Source organism: Arabidopsis lyrata (genome assembly GCF_000004255.2).
Source record: "Arabidopsis lyrata subsp. lyrata unplaced genomic scaffold ARALYscaffold_5, whole genome shotgun sequence".
NCBI lineage: Eukaryota > Viridiplantae > Streptophyta > Magnoliopsida > Brassicales > Brassicaceae > Arabidopsis > Arabidopsis lyrata.
In genome coordinates this window covers 15,637,684-15,652,067 of record NW_003302551.1, presented here as the reverse complement: position 1 = coordinate 15,652,067, position 14,384 = coordinate 15,637,684, and the positions used below count along the sequence as shown (strand labels likewise).

At 40.8% G+C, this 14,384-nt stretch overlaps 6 protein-coding genes across 8 annotated transcripts; 2 read left to right on the top strand and 4 right to left on the bottom strand.

The window, feature by feature from the left end:
* The first annotated feature begins 243 nt into the window (after nt 1–243).
* LOC9312161 (F-box/FBD/LRR-repeat protein At3g51530) lies at nt 244–2,244 on the top strand. Its single transcript, XM_021024418.1, has 4 exons — nt 244–505; nt 601–1,468; nt 1,543–1,677; nt 1,783–2,244. The coding sequence occupies exons 1-4, from the start codon at nt 495–497 to the stop codon at nt 2,107–2,109; spliced, it is 1,341 nt and encodes a 446-aa protein (XP_020880077.1). The 5' UTR covers nt 244–494; the 3' UTR covers nt 2,110–2,244.
* On the bottom strand, nt 2,236–4,434 carry LOC9312160 (diacylglycerol O-acyltransferase 2). The gene is made up of 9 exons (XM_002876046.2): nt 4,138–4,434; nt 3,960–4,034; nt 3,794–3,879; nt 3,597–3,703; nt 3,357–3,512; nt 3,075–3,161; nt 2,820–2,917; nt 2,641–2,728; nt 2,236–2,512 (listed from the first exon to the last, which is right to left on the bottom strand). The coding sequence occupies exons 1-9, from the start codon at nt 4,284–4,286 to the stop codon at nt 2,414–2,416; spliced, it is 945 nt and encodes a 314-aa protein (XP_002876092.1). The 5' UTR covers nt 4,287–4,434; the 3' UTR covers nt 2,236–2,413.
* Nucleotides 4,435–5,069: 635 nt separating this feature from the next.
* On the bottom strand, nt 5,070–6,055 carry LOC9312159. The gene is made up of 3 exons (XM_002876045.2): nt 5,629–6,055; nt 5,422–5,538; nt 5,070–5,332 (listed from the first exon to the last, which is right to left on the bottom strand). Exons 1-3 carry the CDS (start codon nt 5,980–5,982, stop codon nt 5,255–5,257), a joined length of 549 nt encoding a protein of 182 aa, XP_002876091.1. The 5' UTR covers nt 5,983–6,055; the 3' UTR covers nt 5,070–5,254.
* Nucleotides 6,056–6,212: 157 nt separating this feature from the next.
* Nucleotides 6,213–6,982, bottom strand: LOC9313876. Its single transcript, XM_021024422.1, has 2 exons — nt 6,880–6,982; nt 6,213–6,742 (listed from the first exon to the last, which is right to left on the bottom strand). Exon 2 carries the CDS (start codon nt 6,738–6,740, stop codon nt 6,399–6,401), a length of 342 nt encoding a protein of 113 aa, XP_020880081.1. The 5' UTR covers nt 6,741–6,742; nt 6,880–6,982; the 3' UTR covers nt 6,213–6,398.
* Nucleotides 6,983–7,073: 91 nt separating this feature from the next.
* Nucleotides 7,074–10,249, top strand: LOC9312158 (monosaccharide-sensing protein 3). Its single transcript, XM_021024415.1, has 5 exons — nt 7,074–7,536; nt 7,643–8,209; nt 8,282–9,207; nt 9,298–9,485; nt 9,570–10,249. The coding sequence occupies exons 1-5, from the start codon at nt 7,458–7,460 to the stop codon at nt 10,024–10,026; spliced, it is 2,217 nt and encodes a 738-aa protein (XP_020880074.1). The 5' UTR covers nt 7,074–7,457; the 3' UTR covers nt 10,027–10,249.
* On the bottom strand, nt 10,215–14,368 carry LOC9313875 (glutamate receptor 3.6). Of its 3 annotated transcripts, none has more exons than XM_021024413.1 (8): nt 14,278–14,368; nt 13,839–13,989; nt 13,459–13,737; nt 11,879–13,194; nt 11,504–11,781; nt 11,369–11,400; nt 10,889–11,295; nt 10,215–10,795 (listed from the first exon to the last, which is right to left on the bottom strand). In XM_021024413.1, exons 3-8 carry the CDS (start codon nt 13,715–13,717, stop codon nt 10,376–10,378), a joined length of 2,712 nt encoding a protein of 903 aa, XP_020880072.1. In that variant the 5' UTR covers nt 13,718–13,737; nt 13,839–13,989; nt 14,278–14,368; the 3' UTR covers nt 10,215–10,375. The 3 variants fall into 3 exon arrangements, with proteins under 3 accessions (XP_020880072.1, XP_020880071.1, XP_020880073.1); XM_021024412.1 differs by having other exon boundaries at nt 13,839–14,072; nt 14,278–14,366; XM_021024414.1 differs by lacking the exons at nt 13,839–13,989; nt 14,278–14,368 and having other exon boundaries at nt 10,217–10,795; nt 11,879–13,186; nt 13,459–13,550.
* Between the last annotated feature and the right edge of the window lie 16 nt (nt 14,369–14,384).

Genomic DNA, 14,384 nt, shown 5'->3' with positions numbered 1-14,384 from the left:
GAGAAATGAATTTCAATTAAAAATCTTTATTTAAATAAAAAAATCTAAAGAATTAATGCTAATGGCATGTCATTGTAAATACTTCTCAAATTCAGGATTTATTTGCTAATTGTGATCCAAAAATGTATATATAGATTTATGATACTATTTTCAAAAAAACCCAAAAAAAAACAGAGAATTTCAAAACCAACCGGAACGAAACCGGCATTGTTGGCTCATCGTTTTGGATTCGGTTCGGTTTTATCTAGTTCTACCCGTACAAAACCGGTTTTAATTAAAAAGCCCTAATTTTCTCTGATCTTTCGTTGTCGTGAAATTTCTCCGTCATCGTTCTCCAATCTCACTCAATAGCTTTGCCGGTCTTCTCTCTCACAGGTTCAGTGAAATTTCAAGTTTTGATTCTTAGGTTCTGATTGCATTTGTGTTTGCGTTTGGAGTGTTGGTAATACGATAGCACTGGTCTGGGAACGAACTGCAAAATTCTGAAACAATTGATGGAACAAGGGTTTGTTTCTTTTCTCTGCATCCTTCATGAAGTGTTCTTTAGTAGTAAGCTCCAAAACCCTAACTCTTAATATATATGTCTTCTTTGATTTTTAGTGGTAAAAGTTCGAGAATGGGAGATTTTATGAGTGAGGACAGGATCAGTGAGTTGCCTGAAGTTTTGCTTCTGAAGATATTGTCTTCACTTCCTACGAAACTTGTCATATCCACAAGTGTTTTGTCTAAACGATGGCGCTCTCTTTGGAAAATGGTACCAAGACTCGAGTTTGAATCTTATCGAAACATATATGAATTTGCAGAAAATGTTACCAGGTCTTTGCTTTCACATAAAGCTCCAGTTCTAGAGAGTTTGCATCTGAAAGTTAGAGATCAATTTGATGGTGTATATGTTGGAGTTTGGGCTACAATTGCATTTGCACGCCATGTTCGTGAGTTCGTACTCGATCTTAGTTTTTGCCATGGCCTGCAAATCAGATTTCCAAGTAGCTTGTTTTGCTTTGACACACTTGAGACCTTGAAACTTATGAATTACGTTTATCTTGATTTTCCTTCTCTGGTTTCTATGAAGTCCCTTAGAACTCTTCACCTTCTATCCCTGGTGTACAAAGGCGATGAATCTGTTCATAATCTTTTTTCTAGCTGCCCTAATCTTGAACATTTGGTCCTGCGTCGAGGTTTCTCTCATGATTATGTTAAGAATTTCACCATTGAGGCACCATCTTTGAAGACACTATCGCTTTCCGATTCCTTTCGTGCGCGAGAGAGTAGTGGATATGTGATAAAAGCTCCTTCTTTGAAGTACTTGGGAATTGAAAGTGTAGAAGGTTATGAGTTTTTTCTGATTGAGAATGCATCAGAGCTAGTTGAGGCTAGTATTAGAAACGTTTCTAAGATAGTCAATGAGAAGATTTTGGGATCTCTTGAGTCAGCCAAGCGTCTTTCCTTGGACTTATCACCTTTGAAGGTAACTTTGCGGGTTTTTATCGCACTTGACTTATTTGTTGTTTCTGTACATACTAATAATTGTCTCATGAATAGATTACATATCCTACTGAAGTTATGTACCATCAACTGGTATATCTAGAGATGCATACACATAAAGTGGAGTGGTGGAATATGCTTACGGTCATGCTTGATAGCTCTCCTAAACTACAAGTCCTCAAGCTGATTGATGTAAGACATTTCATTATTAGTAAGCTAGCTCTTGTTGATGGTCTCTCTCGTTGGGGTTAATTTTGAATGACTAATAATAATATACATTGCATTTCCTTTTGGTAGCATGAAACTCGTCAGGAAAATCTAGAATTTAACAAACAATATACGGACCAAGGGGAATGGAATCAACCAAAGTATGTCCCTGAATGTTTGATGTCCCATCTCGAGACATTTATGTGGAGAAATTGCAATTGGGGAAGAGAAGAAGAGAAAGAAGTGGCTACATACATTCTAAGGAACGCAGGACAGCTGAAGAAGGCAACTTTCTCCACGGATCCCATTGAATCAAAAAGGCTCTGTAAGTTGGCAAAGAGAAGTAAGATGCGCAACGAACTGGATGGTGTGGTCAGGGCTTCCAGCTCAAGCCACCTTGTGTTTGAATTCGAATGATCTTATATGTGTTAGACTTCATTTGCATCACCTGGAGTTTCTTTTATTACATGCTTTAGTTTAATTTGTTTAGAGGGATTTATAAACAAATTAGTTTTATTTTGTAAGAAGTCAAGGAAAAACTTGTTATTGTTACCAACACTCTTCTGCAAGATTAAAAGTAATTTACAGGCTTTATAAACGTATTCCATTACTACAACAGTCGATGTTAAAGACATACATGCAGTCATGTATATTAAATCCAAATCCAGCACCAAAATAACAAATAATACACACAAGTAGTAATTTCCATCGGAGATTACGTTCAAAGAATGTGTAACTCAAGATCATAGCCTACTCGGGACTTGTGCCTCTCAAACAGATCCCTAAGAGCTTCCACATACTGGCCATGAAACTTGTCAATCTGAGATGCGCAAAAACACCATAAGCTGATGAATGCTGAACTCACAAGTAAGCATTATTCATAGTAACGTCTAGTAGCACAATTCCATTCTAAGAAGAAGCTATAAAACATTATACATGAAGACTAACCTCTTCATCAGTTGGCTTCAGAGTTTTTGTAACTTCTATTGGTTTACCAACAACCACGTGCATAGGCTGTCGACACGGTAGTGGTGATCTAGAAAAGAAATGGGAATAGTTTACCTCTTTCAAGATTTCCATAGGCAGAATGTATCTAAAGGAACTAACCCAAAAAGGTTTACGCTTACCCAAAAACTCCCCAGAAGCAGATCGGGGTAAACCTGATTGCTCTAGATAGTTTAAGATAGAGATCCCAATCCGGCTTCCACCATTTGTACACGCGTGCCTGCAGAAGAAACACACACATGAAACATAAAACTGGAAAGCAGAAACGGTACAAAATTCGATTCATGTTTCTGACCAACTGATTAGTTTGAGAGTTTCAGGTACATAAAGACAACTAGATAGAGCATAACACTTTGTGAGCAACTATTTTTCCTTACCTGACCAAAGCAGAACACTGGAACCAGAGGGCTCCCCTGTTCCATGGCTATGCGCACAAAACCTCTTCTCCTTGAAAGGAAGACAGTCTGCAATGTGAGATACAGTTCAATAAGGAAATCATAAACACACCCTTTTCTCTTGAGTTTACAAACTACATGTACATGAGATATCTCTCAAGTAGTCTAAAACTTGAAGCTTTCTAAGTAATCCAAATCCCTCATAAGAAAATGATTTCATCAAAGCAAAAGTGAATGCTACTAATTGAGCTACAATAAAGCTACCTCAGCATCATGTTGCATATGAAAAGTCTCCTGCACACCACCAGGTACAAGAACACAACTGTAGCCAGAATTCAAAAGGGAAGTAAAATTCTTCCTAGAAGCAGCGGTGAGCCCTAACCATGTCCATATATGCCTTAGAAAAGGAGTGTAGAAAATCTAAAATCAATTTTGCAAAACAATGAGTTTGTGGACAAGAAGGTTAAGGATACTACACAAAGAGATTAAGCAGCATGAACTCACAGCACTACTTGCAAGAACTTTGATATTAGTAAGAGGCATAAACCCTGTGAGATCACAAAGAGCAACAACTCCAATCGGTAACACCGAATGTGGTTCATAACCAAAGACTGTAATCACAAGTTAAAAAAAAAGTCAACGATATCACAAACCCATGTTCAAGTTTGATACTTTGGAGTAAGAACAAGATTGTGACAAACCATAGGCACGATTAGGCTGAAAAGCTTCGTATTCCTCGACGTACAGAGAGACAGGGAAATAACTACACGCGTGCTTGCATATGTACCTGGTCAACAAACAAATAGATGAATTTGAGACCAAAAAACGATTGGAGATGAAAGAAGAGAGAAAGAGAAGAAGAAGTACCTAGCGAGCTTACGACCGTATTTGCTACGATGGTCGATTGGGATGAAGATAAACAGAGAGAGCAAGCCCAAGACCCTGAAAAAAACAGAGGATTTCAAAGAGTTTACCTTTGAGACATGTAACAGCAAACAGAGAGAGATAAAACTATAGAGAGATAGATAGAGAGAGGGGTATGTACATGAGAGATAGAGAAGGAGGAAGAAAAATGAGAGAACAGAGAACAAGAGCGACGTTGAAGTGAATGGCGCCAAGCCAGATGGCTATGGCGATGATCGAGTGGAATTGGTTTGAGGTTTGCTCAGCTCGGAACTCTCTGGAACCACCCATATCACTAGCTCCGGCGGATTCTTTGGTTTGTCCGCTTCTCACAGATGAACGACGACAATGAATGTATCGAAGATTCTACTCAGATCTATCTATCTTCTCTCTCACTTGAGGTAGAGAGCCCAAATAACCAATCTTTTAACTACCCAACTTTTTTAAAGAGTCCGACAAGATTCATACTTTCTCTCATTTGATCCGTAATAATTATTGCCCAAGTGGAGTTTTCAAAATTACATCACTTACATTTTGGGCCAAATGACAATACTTCCCTAAGTTTAATATGCTCTAACAATTTTTGCATACCACTAGATATCTTCCAATGCTTAGACTTATATTCAACTGGAAACATCACATTTAACATGCAATGAATGAGCCTTTTCTCAGTACAATTAGTGTAGAGTAACACAATTTTGCGAGTGATCATTCCCAGAAAGAGCCTTTGCTCAAGCAGTCAGTCTATCAGCAATTGATTTGACCCTCTTTCACCAACTTTCTCCAAGCGTCAAGGAAATATCCTTTAACCGATATGCAGACTCCTATCTCCTACCAAAAATGGAAGCAAGCAATGCTTAACCACAACAAAGTTGGATCTGTTTAACAACTCACTGAACAAGTGGTGATGCTGCCATCAGCTCTACACATTTCAACTGTGGAGTGGCATATCGGAACTCTTTGATTGCTTGTTAATCCATATCTTTCAGAGGTACAGATAAAAGAAGGCACAGTCTCAAACTCAATAAATAGACCAAGATGCCTCCATTTACTTGGGAAATGTAGAGCTGAGCATTTAAATTGCAAGCAACTTCAAAATTAGTTTACTCTCTCAGCTGCAGCATTGCGTTGTAACATGACACATTGTGGTAATAATACAGTGAACAGAAGCAAGCTCCTTTGAAAATGCACAACTATATTCAGAGTATGTGGAGGACAATAATCATTGTAAGAAAGTTGCAGAAACACACAAATGAGTTTTAAAGAAAGCCATCTCTTTTATCTTGTTCCTGAGCTTCCTTATTAGCAGCTTCAACGGATTTGAACCATAGAAATACCTGCACGCAAAAATCCACAGTTTCAACTGAAGAAACAACACAAAGATCAAATGGACAAAAAACAAAAGAGAGAGAGTCAGAGAACTCACAGAAGTAGGGATTCCAGTAAGAGCAAAGAATCCAAGCACAGGAGTATAAAAGATGCTGTCAGAATCCAAGACCCCGAAAACTGGATTCTTGCTTGAGTACTCGAAAACAGAACCAATCTACAGTGAGCAAAAGATAACATCTTTGATATGAGAATCAGCAATTTAAAAAAAAAAAACAAAAGGAGTGAAAGAGAAAAAGAATCATACAGCAGCAATGGCAGTAATCGCAGAGGCTAGCAGATAAACATAGAAGGGAACCTCAAAGCTCTCTTGGGACGTAGAAGAACGACCTTCATTTCTAGCCCAAGGAGGTGGCTCATCTGAGTCAGGGTTCGCCCAAGACGGTTCACTTTCTTTAGATTTTCTAGAACCCTCCGTCGCCGCCGTCACGACCAATCTCCTCACTGTAGTAAGTTCGTAATGCAGCAAGTGACCCTTCCTCCTCCCAGCCAGAGGATGGTGGCCTGGAAATGGTGATTTGGTAGGTGAACGGCTGTTACAACACTCATCACTATGGCTTAGACAGAAAGTGGTCGGAAGAGATGTTAGAGACGCGGCCATAGATGCTTAAGAAGAAGATGAAAGCACTCGACTTTGGTCTAAAACAGAGTCTGAAGCGGTGAATCGATGATTTTCAGCCACACGTTACAGTTCTTGATTATAAATATCTCATCTATCATCCTGATGTGTATGAAGGACACGTGTTGCATATAAACGACATTTTGGTCACAGTTTGGGTTAATTTTAGCTCCTAGAATCAGGACTTGAAAAACCTGTAGCAAGTTTACGTCTTTAGTCCCAAGAGGCCAAGACCATTGTATTGATCAACTTGAAAGACACAATAAGTGAACTCAACAGTTTTCTTTACAATCTCCAATTCTCCAGACACAACAAGCTTAAGTTATGTAACCAGAAACAATGTTATTACTACATAAGGCAGTGTTTGTACATATGAATGGGGCAGATAAAACAAGTGATCAAGGATCAACTAAACCTTCCATTACAACGAGCTTGTCCAAGAGCTCAAGTTTCTCATCTTCAAGGGCTTTAACCTCATCCTCTGCTTCTTTTAACTCTCTCTCCAACGCGAAACTATCTTCTTCTAGCAGCAAATACTTACGCCTCAGTGCTCTGTACTCGTTTCCTGCAGATGAATCTGAATTCGGAGACATGTCAAGTTGATGTGAAATCGCATGAAACTTGCTCCGATTTGAAACTTTTTTCCCGATTCTTGGTGGTAATTGGATCAAGGGTTGTTTTGGAGTAGAAATCTTCATTCTTTTTGCTTCAGAAAACGGTGGAATCTTTGAGTTTTGCATCTCTGCTCAAGATCATCAAAATTTAACAAATTTTTGAGATTAAAAGCCAAAAAGCATCAGAGTAACCATGGAATACGATGATCTCAAATCAAAAGCAGAGAATAAAACATAAATCGAGAATTTCTGCAGTAGGACTTACCTGCGATTTGTTTAGGGTTTCACTCCAACGAGAGAATTGGGAAAGCAGAGATTATCAATCAAGTTGCCTGCCGGAAGACGATTGAGTGTTCGGTTTGGGATTTATGATTTTGTTTAGAACCGACATTGACTTCAAACCGTAAAAAACCGTTAAAGGCGTTCAAAAACAGTAAGACCGGTTGGTTTAATGTCCGGTCTGATTGTATAGATTGCAATTGGTTATTCTAGTTAATAAGTAAGTAAAAGGGTGTGGTAATTACATAAAAAAGGACATAAGAAGCGGTCAAAATAGCAATGTCACATTCTCCTTATATCTCTCTTCTTGACCAACTCTCTTTCACTCTCTCTCCTACCGTTATTACCATTTCTCAAAATGCTACATGCTTCTTGTTAATCACTAAAACATCTTTAACAACTCGTTTTTTGTTGTTGTTGTTAAATCGCATAATTTAAGGGTAACAACACTTGTTATTTTTCCTTTACTGTCAGAAGGAAAAGAAAGATATATATGATGATGTTCTATCAACAGAATTATTGATTCTTAATTGGGAAGTTAAATCCACTGTAAAAGAAAAAAGGATGAGGAGTGTAGTGTTTGTTGCTTTAGCCGCTGCCATAGGGAATATGTTGCAGGGCTGGGACAATGCCACCATTGCTGGTATCTCTCTCTCTCTCTCTCTCTTTTGGTATCTTTGTTTTCCTTTGCATAGAAGAACTATACGAAAACTCACAATGATTTGATGTTGCTTCTATTTTGGTGGCAGGAGCTGTAATTTATATAAAGAAAGAATTTCATTTGGAGAAAGAACCAAAGATAGAAGGACTGATCGTAGCAATGTCTCTCATTGGAGCCACTTTGATCACAACTTTCTCTGGTCCTGTCTCTGACAAAGTAGGAAGGCGTTCCATGCTTATACTCTCCTCTGTTCTCTATTTTCTGAGTAGCATCGTTATGTTTTGGTCTCCCAATGTCTACGTTCTCCTTTTCGCAAGGCTGCTTGATGGCTTTGGGATCGGTCTAGCTGTCACTCTCGTCCCAATCTACATCTCTGAGACTGCACCTTCTGAGATCAGAGGATTACTCAACACTTTCCCGCAGTTCTGTGGATCTGGTGGGATGTTTTTGTCATATTGTCTTGTGTTTGGGATGTCGCTTCAAGAATCACCGAGCTGGAGGCTGATGCTTGGTGTTTTGTCAATTCCGTCCATTGCCTACTTTGTACTTGCGGCTTTCTTCTTGCCTGAATCTCCCAGGTGGCTTGTCAGCAAAGGCCGGATGGATGAAGCTAGACAGGTTCTGCAGAGACTCCGTGGCAGAGAAGATGTTTCAGGTTTGTCTTGATGAACACTAAGACCTTTAGATTATCGACTTTGAACTTAGACTAACTCGGGGTGTGATTTAGGCGAGCTTGCTCTGCTGGTTGAAGGGCTTGGGGTGGGAAAAGACACGTCGATAGAAGAATATGTGATTGGACCGGACAACGAAGAAAGCGAGGGTGGGCATGAGCTGCCGAGGAAAGATCAGATAAAACTATACGGTCCAGAGGATGGACAGTCATGGATGGCTAAGCCAGTGAAAGGACAGAGTTCTCTCGCATTGGCGTCCCGACAGAGCAGCATGTTACCCCGTGGCGGATCCCTCATGGACCCACTTGTCACTCTCTTTGGTAGCATTCATGAAAAACTCCCTTCTGAAAACATGAACGCATCATCCCGCAGCATGCTCTTCCCCAATATGGGAAGTATACTGGGAATGATGGGAAGACAGGAGTCCCAGTGGGATCCAGAGAGAAACAATGAAGATAGCTCTGACCAAGATGAAAACTTGAACAGTCCTCTGCTTTCTCCGCCAACCACGTCTGAGCCGGATGACTACCACCAGCGGACCGTTGGTACCATGCAGAGGCGACAGAGCAGCTTGTTTATGGCAAACGTGGGTGAGACAGCGACAGCTACAAGCATAGGCGGTGGATGGCAATTGGCGTGGAAGTATAACGACAAGGTTGGTGCAGATGGTAAGAGAGTCAATGGAGGGTTACAGAGAATGTATATTCACGAGGAAACCGCCAACAACAACACCAACAACATTCCTTTTTCGCGACGTGGATCACTTCTCTCCTTCCATCCAGAAGCTGATGGTCATGATCAGGTGAATGGATACGTTCAGGCTGCAGCACTTGTGAGCCAAGCTTCTATGATGCCAGGAGGTAAAGGCGAGACTGCAATGTTGCCAAAAGAGGTCAAGGATAGTCCAGGCTGGAGGGAGCTGAAAGAACCAGGGGTTAAGAGAGCTTTGATGGTTGGAGTTGGGCTTCAGATACTGCAACAGGTAATGTTTTTTTTTCGAATTTTTGTCTGTAAGAAGTAAAGACACAAAACAAATAAGGAAGTAAATAAAAGAAAAGAAGCATGTTTGCAGTTTGCAGGAATAAATGGAGTGATGTATTATACACCTCAAATATTGGAAGAAACAGGAGTGTCAAGTCTTTTGACAAACCTTGGAATAAGTGCAGAGTCTGCATCGCTTCTCATAAGCGCCTTAACCACACTCTTGATGCTTCCCTGCATTCTTGTTTCCATGAGGTTAATGGATGTAACTGGCAGAAGGCGAGTTTGCTCTACTTTTCCTTCTCTTTTTTTCAGCTGAATGGTATAATTTGAAAAGTAACAATACCAGAAGCGTGATTGCAGGTCTCTGATGCTTTCCACTATCCCCATTCTAATACTGTCGCTGGTAACACTGGTGATAGGAAGCTTGGTGAAGCTTGGAGGTACAACAAATGCGTTGATATCGACAGCTAGTGTTACGGTGTACCTAAGCTGTTTCGTGATGGGTTTTGGGGCAATCCCAAACATCCTATGCTCAGAGATCTTCCCTACCTCTGTACGTGGTCTCTGCATCACCATCTGTGCCCTCACTTTCTGGATCTGTGACATAATCGTCACTTACACTCTCCCAGTCATGCTCAAATCCATTGGCATTGCGGGAGTCTTTGGCATTTATGCAATCGTCTGTGCTGTTGCATGGGTTTTTGTGTACCTCAGGGTACCAGAGACAAAGGGAATGCCCCTTGAAGTTATCTCCGAGTTCTTCTCCGTCGGTGCAAAACAGCAAGACGCTGGAGCTTCATTTCTCTCTGATGGATGACTTTCTATTCTCTGCTGTCTTTTTCAACATTCCTGCTGTATTTGAAGTTGAGCTCATTAATAATAACAAATTCATATCATTAGTTTGGTCTTCTATAATTCTTCTTTAGGCTGTATAAAGCTTTCCTGGATTCTTGGTGTTATAGCTGCAAATTGGGAGCTCTTCACATGTGTGACCATGAGATGAGATGTAGACATTAACCAAATTTTTATTTTTTGTTGTACAAGTCAAATCACCATGAGATTGAATACAAACAGTGTTTGATCTCAAGTGTAGCAACAAAGAGGGATTAGTACATACTATAGCCATTATGAGGTCTCTCTGGTGCAATTAATTTTCTGGAAATACTTTAGTTGCAGCGACTTGAACCATTAGCAGAGATATCTTCAAGCTGCCTTTCCCTAGAGGACCGAGCCTTGGCGTCTTCTTCTTTTTCTTTCACAAAGGAGAGAAAGGAGTGGATACGCGTGGATGGTGAGCTTCTTCTCCTGATCGACCCCTCTGCTTCTTCAGGGCATTGTCGTCTGAACTGACGTATCATCAACACTGTGTACACTGCAAGAGCAAGAACACATGCCACTCCACACACCACAAACAACCCCCAAAAGCTCTTAAGCTCCAGCCTATCCACTTCTATCTCTGCGCCTTGCAGAGAGCATGCTTTTCTAAGCAACCATTTGTCCCGAATTCTCTGCATATCTCCATTTTCTGACAGCTGCAAAATTGCAGCGGAGACGTCCACAGCCAAAGGCGAGTTACGCGGAAATGCCTGAACAGTGAAAATACATATCATCAACACTATCACACTATCAAATTCTAAAAAGCTCTGCAGGTTACTGTTTATATTCAGAACGATACTCACAAATCCCCATCCGTTTTTCGTGAATTCTTGACCAACTATGCCGAACTCACATCTGTTTGAGAGGAAAAGCTCTATGTAAGCACGTTCATCAACAACAGCAGCAACACCACCTTTCCCAGGACCATCTCTCAAGGCCTTATCATATTCCTCTGGAGACCGAAGGGGGACAAGTCTTGAAACATGGATATTGAGTTCGTTGACCAGATAGTCTCTGACAAAGGAGCCTTGTGGATACCCAATAGGATCATGGTTTGTTTGCAAAGTTTCTATGCCTTTAATTGGCGAAGACAGCTGATGAACTGTGAGGATTGACGTGAGGCTTGCGGTATAACTTGAGTTAATTATGAGAACTACGAATAGCCATATTATCAGCACTATTCTTCCAAGGTTGCTGGTGGTAGTCTCTCCTGTATACATTGGACACCAAGTTTTAAATGGAACAACTAAAGATAGAATAGAGGGTGTGGGAACTACACTTACTATGCGAGAAGAAAAGAGTTGAAAAGCTGAACCTGCAAAACAAGTAAACAACGAAATATTTCAGAGAAATGACCTGAAAAAATTGTAGAGTGTTTGGAATTAAGTTCATCCGGTTGGAGGCTATTATGTTTTCACCAGAAAGTAGTAATCACTTGTCTACGAGGAGGGCCTCGAAACTCGTCATTGTGTTTGTGCTCCAGACACCAAATGACAGCACCGACTATGAGGAAAGACGCAGCTGCAACAAGCCACATCTGGGGTGTGAACGGCCTCAAGAACGCCATAGCACTGGAACCCAACTTCCGAACAGGAGCCACCACCACTAGCCCTGACTCCACATACGGCTGAGTAAAATCTGCCATTTTGGTTCTCTCTGTGATGATGGTGATATCACCAACACCCGCATCGTAGACCTGTGTAAAAAATGTTTGATCCACAAAACATGTCAAGTACACACCCACCAACTGAGGCATCAACATAACAGGTTCTAAAAGAGTGCTTAGTACTCACCCCAGTCGTTATCAAGCGCACAAGCTCAGAGTTACTTGGATTGTCATGACCATTCCCAAAAGCTACAAGCTCAAATGGGACTGCGTAAGGTAATAAGTTAATGGCAGCAATGAAGACATCCACACAGAAGCCAGTGATCATCCCATTGCTTTTAACTGAGACTACCTCTTCGAACCTGTAACGATTTGGAACTCCGATCCTCAAATGCCTTCCATTGTTCGAGAACACCCATCCACGTGGAATTTGTATTGTGTGTCCTGGCCAGATAACACTATGAAGCTTCTGTCCCGAAAAAGATGTGTTCTCCAGCTCGTCAGCCGGCATCGCAGACAAGCCTAAATGATTATACCAGTAACCAATGGTCGTGTAACCAGTGCCAATGACATTAAGAACATCAAATGCTGGATTTACAAGGTTTCTGTCTCTAGTAAACTTCATTCTACCGGTTAAGCCGATTCTATCAACCTGTAAGATGCTCTCAAGAAATATATTTCCTCCATCAAAGACTTTCAGAGCATCAAGGTGCAAGTTTCCACCCCCAAGCTCAGATATAATCGGATTCTTCGAAAAGGAAACGCTTCCACCTTTTTGGAAGAAATCATCAATCGCGTGAGCAAGCAGCCAGACAGTGTCGTAAGCATACAGTCCATAAGTGCTGAGTCCAACATGAGTTAAGTTATGCCACCTTTGAACGAAGTTCTGCTTCATGATAGAGTTGGGAGTATGCAGGCGCAGTGCAATGACCCCTTGAATGTTATTTATGGTGTCCACTGGCAGAGGAGAGTCTGTGTCTATGATTGTAGAAAGCCAGTTGGTAGCAATCCACACGTAACCAGTGCTCATCATACCAAGATTCTGAGCCACATGGAACAACTCTAAGCCCCAGATGAAAGAAGCATGAACGACAATGATCCTTGACTCACTCAAAGCAACCTTAATCAGCAAGTCGGTGATGTTCTCTCTGGTAGGTTGGGGGGGCAAAGCTGCTTTGTATGAGATTCTACAGCGCTTCTCCGCTAACCTATCTCCCAAGGCAGCTACCCCATTTCGGCCATAATCATCATCGCCGTATATTGCTACCACCTCTCTCCAACCATAGAATTGAACAATGTCTGCTATGGCGGCCATCTGGAAGAGATCATTTTGTGAAGTTCTGATGAAGAAAGGGAACTGCAGAGGAGACATAGTAGGGTCTGTGGCAGAGAAGGATAGTATAGGAATTTTTAGTTCTGTTGCAACATGAGCTACTACACGGGCGGTCGTAGATCTCTGAGGGCCAATTATGGCCACTGTCTCAGACTCCATGAACTGTAGAGCTTTTAATATGATACATAAAACAATCAGTCGGTAAACCGGGTACCAGAATATGGACATGAGTATACTTGCATGTTGCAGTATCAGAAACTAAAGTAGATAGCGGAACAATCCAAGACAGAAAAATGAATCAGCGAGTATAAAAATTTGATTCAAAGGTAAAGAAGACTAGAGTATCCATGAGCGAAACAGAAAAAGGAAATAATATAACTTTGACAAACGAACACATAATATACATCCAAAAATCACAGAGCAGTCTCACTTACGTTCCATGATGCTCATGAATCCATTGAATTTGGTGTCATGCATGATGATCTTAAGTGTAGTGGTGTTAAGAATGTTGGGGCTAGCATTGACGTCTTCAACAGCAGCATCCATAGCAACTTTGATGACTTTACCGATGAGAGAATTAAATGTGAAAACCGCGCCGATGTTCACAACTTGGGGTCTCTCGGAGTCACTTTTGGGGAGTCCTTGTAAGAGAACTGCATCGCAGATGATGATCATAAGCAGAAACCATTTCATCTTCTCAATATCGAAGCTTTCTGTTTCACAAGTTAAAAAAAAAAAGGAGGAAGGTCAAGTCACTGAAATTAACCACCATTACAAGCAGAAATAAGATGTTGAGGGAAGAGAGATGCTTGACCTGTCGGTCACTTTCTGATTAAGCGTGAGGGAATGGTGGAGGAAGTAATCGAGTACCCATTATAGTAGGTGCAAAGTGGAGATCCTCTTCCAACTCTCACTCACTCAAATCTTTCATCTTTCCCCAACCCACTTTTAACCTCATATGATTACTTCCACATCACAGAGAGAAGCTCCATCAAATACCAAACATACCACTCAGATCTTAGATACTGGAAAATCTTAGCTGTTGCGACTTTGAGTTAGTGCGCAAAAAAAAAAAAAAAAAAAAAAAAACTCTCAATTCAACACCTTTTGCTTTCTAAACCCAAAAAAGCCAGCTTTTTCAAAATTTTAATGGCTAATTGTAGTAGCATTGAGATCCAGATTCACAAAATCAAAATCTCTTATCCTCTGTTATTTCGAAGAAAACAAAAAAAAAAAAAAAATCATACGGGTACCATTCGGGTTTTGGAAATTGGTTGAAATGCTGATAAAAACTTCATGGTGTTCCGGTGCCGACGACGCCAAGAAGAATTTGGGTCTGCTTGAGAGTAAAACCCAGACA

Bases quoted from the DNA above. Each gene is read 5' to 3' on its own strand.
- LOC9312161 (XM_021024418.1), top strand. The intron at 1,469-1,542 runs GTAACTTTGCGG...TCTCATGAATAG, and splicing joins TGGACTTATCACCTTTGAAG to ATTACATATCCTACTGAAGT. The intron at 1,678-1,782 runs GTAAGACATTTC...TCCTTTTGGTAG, and splicing joins AAGTCCTCAAGCTGATTGAT to CATGAAACTCGTCAGGAAAA.
- LOC9312160 (XM_002876046.2), bottom strand. From the start codon at position 4,286: ATGGGTGGTTCCAGAGAGTTCCGAGCTGAGCAAACCTCAAACCAATTC. The intron at 3,704-3,793 runs GTTTGTCACAAT...TTGTGATTACAG, and splicing joins TCAGCCTAATCGTGCCTATG to TCTTTGGTTATGAACCACAT. The intron at 2,513-2,640 runs GTTAGTCTTCAT...TGCGCATCTCAG, and splicing joins TGAAGCCAACTGATGAAGAG to ATTGACAAGTTTCATGGCCA.
- LOC9312159 (XM_002876045.2), bottom strand. From the start codon at position 5,982: ATGGCCGCGTCTCTAACATCTCTTCCGACCACTTTCTGTCTAAGCCAT. The intron at 5,539-5,628 runs GTATGATTCTTT...TGCTCACTGTAG, and splicing joins CGATTACTGCCATTGCTGCT to ATTGGTTCTGTTTTCGAGTA. The intron at 5,333-5,421 runs GTGAGTTCTCTG...TTTTGCGTGCAG, and splicing joins TTACTGGAATCCCTACTTCT to GTATTTCTATGGTTCAAATC.
- LOC9313876 (XM_021024422.1), bottom strand. From the start codon at position 6,740: ATGCAAAACTCAAAGATTCCACCGTTTTCTGAAGCAAAAAGAATGAAG.
- LOC9312158 (XM_021024415.1), top strand. From the start codon at position 7,458: ATGAGGAGTGTAGTGTTTGTTGCTTTAGCCGCTGCCATAGGGAATATG. The intron at 9,208-9,297 runs GTAATGTTTTTT...GCATGTTTGCAG, and splicing joins GGCTTCAGATACTGCAACAG to TTTGCAGGAATAAATGGAGT. The intron at 9,486-9,569 runs GCGAGTTTGCTC...GCGTGATTGCAG, and splicing joins ATGGATGTAACTGGCAGAAG to GTCTCTGATGCTTTCCACTA.
- LOC9313875 (XM_021024413.1), bottom strand. From the start codon at position 13,717: ATGAAATGGTTTCTGCTTATGATCATCATCTGCGATGCAGTTCTCTTA. The intron at 11,401-11,503 runs GTGAAAACATAA...CTTGTTTTGCAG, and splicing joins CAAGTGATTACTACTTTCTG to GTTCAGCTTTTCAACTCTTT. The intron at 10,796-10,888 runs GTGAGTATCGTT...TTCACTGTTCAG, and splicing joins CGAAAAACGGATGGGGATTT to GCATTTCCGCGTAACTCGCC.